The sequence below is a fragment of the Silurus meridionalis genome, chromosome 12 (assembly GCF_014805685.1).
Source record: "Silurus meridionalis isolate SWU-2019-XX chromosome 12, ASM1480568v1, whole genome shotgun sequence".
Lineage (NCBI taxonomy): Eukaryota > Metazoa > Chordata > Actinopteri > Siluriformes > Siluridae > Silurus > Silurus meridionalis.
This window is the reverse complement of record NC_060895.1, coordinates 14214262-14220156: the sequence shown is the minus strand read 5'-3', so window position 1 is coordinate 14220156 and position 5895 is coordinate 14214262. Positions and strand designations below refer to the sequence as shown.

The following is a 5895-nucleotide window of genomic DNA, read 5'->3' as shown; positions in this document are numbered from 1 at the left end:
TTTTTTACATGTCTAGACCTGCTTTAATCCTGCCCTCAGAATATTCAGTGTTGTGTTTCTATCATATTGATAATAAACTATACTGTATAAATATTTAATATTTATGAGATTTCTCATTCTGATCATTGTTTTTAATATGCCTATATAGGCCATTTAGTATGAAAAAAATTGCAATATAATAATAACATAAATAAACAAATTTATGTTTGTCATATATTTGCAGATCTACTAAATCTTTCAATTTTTCCAGAATGTAAGATGTTTTTAAGTCATTCTGGCATTTGACTCTGAAATAAATAAACCTGGAATTAGAATGCCTACAGATACCAATTTACATATAGACATTTTTGTTGTATACAGCACATAACATGTCGTCAGTGTATTATAGTAATATAATATCAATCTCAAAAGAGAACAATGTCTACACTTAATAAACCAATTCAATGCATGGAATATACCAACCTAGTTTAGAATATGCAAACCCTCAAGAGTGTCAGATGATTTTACTGGCCCTCTGATTACAGAATCCATTAAAATAGTAGGTCATTCAGTAAGCAGGAGTTAGGGGAAAAGCACTTATACTCCCACACCTATAATGCATGGCTGCTAAAGCTTTTATCTAAGTGGCTCATCCTCCACAGTCCACATTATTCCAGTGAAAGAGCTGTTAAGTGTGGAATGTGCTGCTCATGACTGTGTCAGACCATACAGAATGAACACAGAAGGAGCAAAGTAAGAAAAGTTTTGCAATAGTTTGTCATAGTCAGGTGTCATTAACTACAGATGGATAAAAGGAAACATTAAATATGCCTGCAGTACAAGCATGGATAAACGGACAGATATATATGAAGAATTAATTATCATTAATGCTTTAGTCCTTGGATATCATTACTTCTGTTACAGTTACTGGATATTGCTGCAGTCAAACAATTAGGCTTTTGCCTGAGATGAAAGCATTAAACGTATCACTGGTAAATAAAATCTATATGAACAGACACAGCAAATAGACAACAAATCTGTTTGATTTTTTTTTTTATATATATCTAAACCCATGGTATAAATTTGGTTTCACTTGTCTGTGTAGCACTTAAAAGTATGTCCCTTAGTGTTTAATGCTTTGTTTTTTTTTGTATTAAATGGAATCATGCCTCAAATGTTTGTAACTTTGGTCAACAACATTGGCAAAATGAACAAATATACATGCATATATTATGTTATTTTTAACTTTGAGATATATGAATCCAACCACTGCATAGCCAAACTGCTTTTCATGCTATATTACAGGGCAGCTGAACACACTTGGAGAAACATGCTAGGAGACCTCTTTCACATGCTAGTCTACAGATGCATATGATTGGTTAGCATTGCTCAGATCATTAGAGCAATTCCATCTGTCCCACTGTAAAGGTGTAATGTAAAGGGTCACGATGCAGCTAAGACTTTCCACACATGGCCTTCCACATTTGTTTAGATGATTTGATTGTTTTGTGTAGTGGTGTAACTATGAGTGAATAATTTAAATGACTAACCTTTGCCATTTAAGAATGTCCTCAAAGGGCTTGGATAAAACTTCCAATTTTCAAGAGACAGTATGATTTTAGCAAAGATCCCAAACATTTTGTCCTATAAAGTCCTTGGTTAAATGCTGCTGAAATGAATCATGAAGGGGCTGTTGCTTGGTTGAGTAGCTTCTTGTTACATCAAATAAGTACATATCTCTTGTGTCTGAATAACTACAATTTATCGTTTTTGGGATTCTGCAAATAAGATTATCACCCAGTGAATTCTCGTCTAGTGCATATGAAACTTGGCTAGAAGCACTGTAATGGCCCAAGGCATTTACCTAAAGGGTATATGAGAATTTGCCATAACTTCTGACTTGCTGCATGAAATGTGTTCTGTTAACACACATCGCCTTAACTACTTCTATTATTTTACCTTTTCAGCCAAAAACCAAAATCTTTGTCCATATTAAATAGATATTTTATAACACTAGATGACTATACATTACCCTCCAGCATTCCAGCTCCCTTATAATGTCCCTTTCTATTCCCTGTCACGATTAGCATATTATACTAATGAGCCTATTATCTTAATGATGCTCCATTTAAAACTGCAAGAAGAACACACACACACACACACACACACACACACACACACACACACACACACACATTTTCACAATTCTTTATTGGTATTTCAAAGTAGTAGGCATTGAAAATAAAATAATACCTTAATTCATTACAATGTTTTATATATATATATATATATATATATATATATATATATATATATATATATATATATATATATATATTGAATGTCTTCTTATGGTTAAACACAACGTCAAAGAAATACAGAAAATAACTTTGAAAATGTCTTATTCACTGTAGATTTGAAATGACATTCCTTAGATATAGTCATAGTATAGTAAAATAGATAAATGTTAGTTTTTAGATTAATCTTGAGCGAAAAATGCAAAGAAGAAAGCAATGCTCCAAAGCTGTAGCGTAATACATAACTAAAATACCTCTGGATATACAGTATATTGGATATCGCTATGGGGATTACGGCACTGTGACCAAAATATAAAGATGCTGTTTATACTACCACTAGGAACTGCAATAGTGCGCTAACAGTCTCAGGGAAAGGGGGCTAAACTACCACACTTCTTCATGCCAAGCTCTCAGAGAAAGTTCTTAGCTCTCACTTTAGGCCTACCTGACATTAACTTAGATCACGATTTAGCCTAATATCGATACACATGTTCATTTTTCAAAAAATAAACAACTATAAAGAAAGGTGCACAGCAAAATCCACAGTGTTCTGTTATCCTGCATGTCCATGCCCATTATCCATATTTGGTTATTCTATCTGGATGCAAATGAGAAATGTAAGATGTAAGCGTTCTATCATAAATCAAATGTTAAATTGCTACACTGTGGGTGTTAACACTGGGGACCTTGCTGAGCAGAGGCTATTGGGAAATACTGTAAATATGTATGAGGAAGTATGATGCAGAAGTCTACACTTAAGTCTAAAAGCCCATGTATTTTAGTTAGTCCTTATTTCAGCTTTAATGCACAGAAATTCCATCTATTTATATCCTCGATTCAGTCATTAGGCCATACCTGACTTTTGGCAACAAATACATCATCAAACATGTCTCCTACTCTTATTTGTATATTACACATGGGTCCAAATCATCCATCAAGATTGACAGTCTAGATGAATTTTGAGCTCTTTGAAGCAGGAGATTAGGCTGCTTCTTGTTTTAGCACTGGGGGGCTATTTATTCACATGGATGAAAGAAGCAGATCTATACAATCCCCAGACACACACAGCCAAACTACCTTATAAACCGTTATAAATCTATTGGCCTTGAAACACGCGTCCATTGTTTGTACCCGGGCTCCTCCCTCCTGAAGCTGAAGAAGACTTAGAACTGTTCATGCGTATAGAAGCGGTTCGGTATCTCCCTCCGTGTAATATAATTATACGAAAACACGGAATGTATTTACAATGTCAGATGATCGGGATGGCAACGCGGTCAATCAAGACACCGCGACGGATTCCAACAGGTGATCTCCGTGCGTCTGACTCGTATGTCTCGTAGTGTCCGCGCACTTTATCTCCGGGATGCCTGCGTCCTCAGCGGCTTCTTGATCCGATCGTCTCGCGTTCACGTCGCTTTTCTGCACCGCCGTGGGTCTCTCCATTACGCAGTGCCTGATCGCCGGTTTGCCTCGCACGGCTTTGGGGCGGCCGCTGTCGCGCTCGTACTCCTCCTGCGCTCTCTGTATCTTGCGCTTCCTCATCTTGCTCTTGTGCAGGTGGAACGTGGCGAGGGAGACCAGGATGGTGCCGGCGATCATCGACAGGAGCACCAAGAGCACCATCGTGGACGAAAACGAGCGGAAGAGCGGATCGGTGGGGTCGGCGCACGTGCCATTGGCGCTCGTCGTGCCATTTGAGGTGCACGGTGGGATCGAAAGCGCCAGGCTTTCGGAGGACCCGGGGCTCATTTAGTCCGATTAAAAAAAAAAGCGTATTTCCCGTCTACAAAAAATAAAAAAAAAAAAGGAAAAAGCAATGAAAAGAAATGATGTGAAGAGAGCTGACGGCGAATTTCCACCCCTTGTGTTTCACCGTAGCTTCAATCTTGCGCTCATTCCTCAAGCACTGAAGGATTTCAAGTCAAGATTCCCTCGGGAGGCAGCCTAAAATAGATCCATTGAAGAATTGAATAAAACGGCTAATGTGCCTAAGGAAAAAAGCAATGAAATTTCAGAATCACTTAGTCGAGAAGAATGGGCGAAAACAACCCATAAAAAGAAATATCCACAGAACATTGAACATTGCCTACATATTGTATTTCTGTCCAACCAGGAGTAGTGGGACTAATAAAACCTCTGCAATAGTGCCCGAACTTTATAATGAATAATAAATAAATCAGGATCCTTAGGCCTGAAGCTTTATTGGTCTGCTATAAATTATAATCATTTCCCTTGGGTAAATGCAATCTTAAATAAAAAACAAACCAAAACAAAAAAAACCCACCCGATTTGGAGGAAGCAGCTTAATTTGTAAATGCGGCATTCCTGCCTGAGACTGAAGTGGTCTCCAGATGAGCTACAGAATGCAAAATGTATCACAATGTACACATCTAACACGAATTTCAATGTGAGCTACGACAACCAACACGGTTTTTTTAATCAGAACATTATATTAGGTAATAGAAAATGCATTTACCTTCCGCAACTGTGAGCCGTTCCCGAGGCGAGGACTGGCCGCGTTTGCAAAATGTGAGAAAGAAATATAAAAGGAAGCGGAAAAAGCGGCCAATCCCGCACAGATCCCGATGACGTATCGATAACCCCAAAAGGGCACAGTATCCAGCAAGCTCATTCATGCGTATTTCTACCACGCATATGCTCCGGCTTTTGCTCAGATCTGCAGAGCAAAGCTTGCAACGAGCTGAAAAAAGAGGAAGACACGACGCGCTTTTGTCGCCACTCGTGTCACGGAAAGCTGCGCCCGATCCGATCCGATCCGATTCGTCCCGTCAGCTGAGTCGGCGAGAACTCAACACTTACACGAGAACAATAGGCGCATTTGAATTTGAGTTAGATTTCCTCTCAGGACTCGACGCGCGAGTGGGAGCTGTTCAGTGCTGAATGCAGGGGAAATGCAAAATCGCTGTGTAAAACAGGGAAATTGGGGTGCGCGTGCAAGTGTTTAGCCCGACACTGATACGGTAGCTGACTGAGTTTCCACTTAATGAAAGGGTGTTCCGAGTTGTCGAGTTCACAGCCTTTGTCAAAATGGCTGAAAATGGCAAATGCATGCGTGCTGAATGAAATCCAGACTGCATAAATTGACTGAACTCATGTGATCCAGTGGTGAAATAAAACGGGGTGTACTACTAAAATACTAAACAAAAACTATTTTTTGGCCCAAAGTTCATGCAAGTGTCTACTTGAATGATAATTGGCAATTCTTTCATTCAGCTTTAGTAATTGCTACAAACTGGTCAGGTTCACAGTGGCACTGGAAGTGCCTACATAGAACACACACACACACACACACACACACACACACACACACACACACACACACACACACACACACACACAATGGTCCAATTTATAGTCGCCAATTCACCTACTGGCATGTTTTATACATTGGGATAAAACCAGAGAACCCAGAGGGAAAATAACACATGGGGAGAACATGCTAAGCACTGCAAAGACGGCGACAAACCAGGGATTTTGGAACTGTAAGGATACAATGTTACCAACTCAATGTTACCACAATGGCACCTACAGAAACTTGGTTTCTGTTTTGTTTGAAAACAAAATAAAATACAAGATTTGTAGCATGCATAGGAACAAT

General features: G+C 38.9%; 1 protein-coding gene across 4 annotated transcripts; it reads right to left on the bottom strand.

Annotated features, from left to right (window-relative positions):
* Window positions 1–2304: 2304 nt before the first annotated feature.
* Window positions 2305–5291, bottom strand: si:dkey-35i13.1 (uncharacterized protein C11orf87 homolog). 4 transcript variants are annotated; one of them, XM_046863151.1, is made up of 2 exons: window positions 4753–5291; window positions 2305–4264 (listed from the first exon to the last, which is right to left on the bottom strand). In XM_046863151.1, exon 2 carries the CDS (start codon window positions 4023–4025, stop codon window positions 3555–3557), a length of 471 nt encoding a protein of 156 aa, XP_046719107.1. In that variant the 5' UTR covers window positions 4026–4264; window positions 4753–5291; the 3' UTR covers window positions 2305–3554. The 4 variants fall into 4 exon arrangements, with proteins under 4 accessions (XP_046719107.1, XP_046719108.1, XP_046719105.1 ...); XM_046863152.1 differs by having other exon boundaries at window positions 2305–4220; XM_046863149.1 differs by lacking the exon at window positions 4753–5291 and adding an exon at window positions 4561–4599.
* Between the last annotated feature and the right edge of the window lie 604 nt (window positions 5292–5895).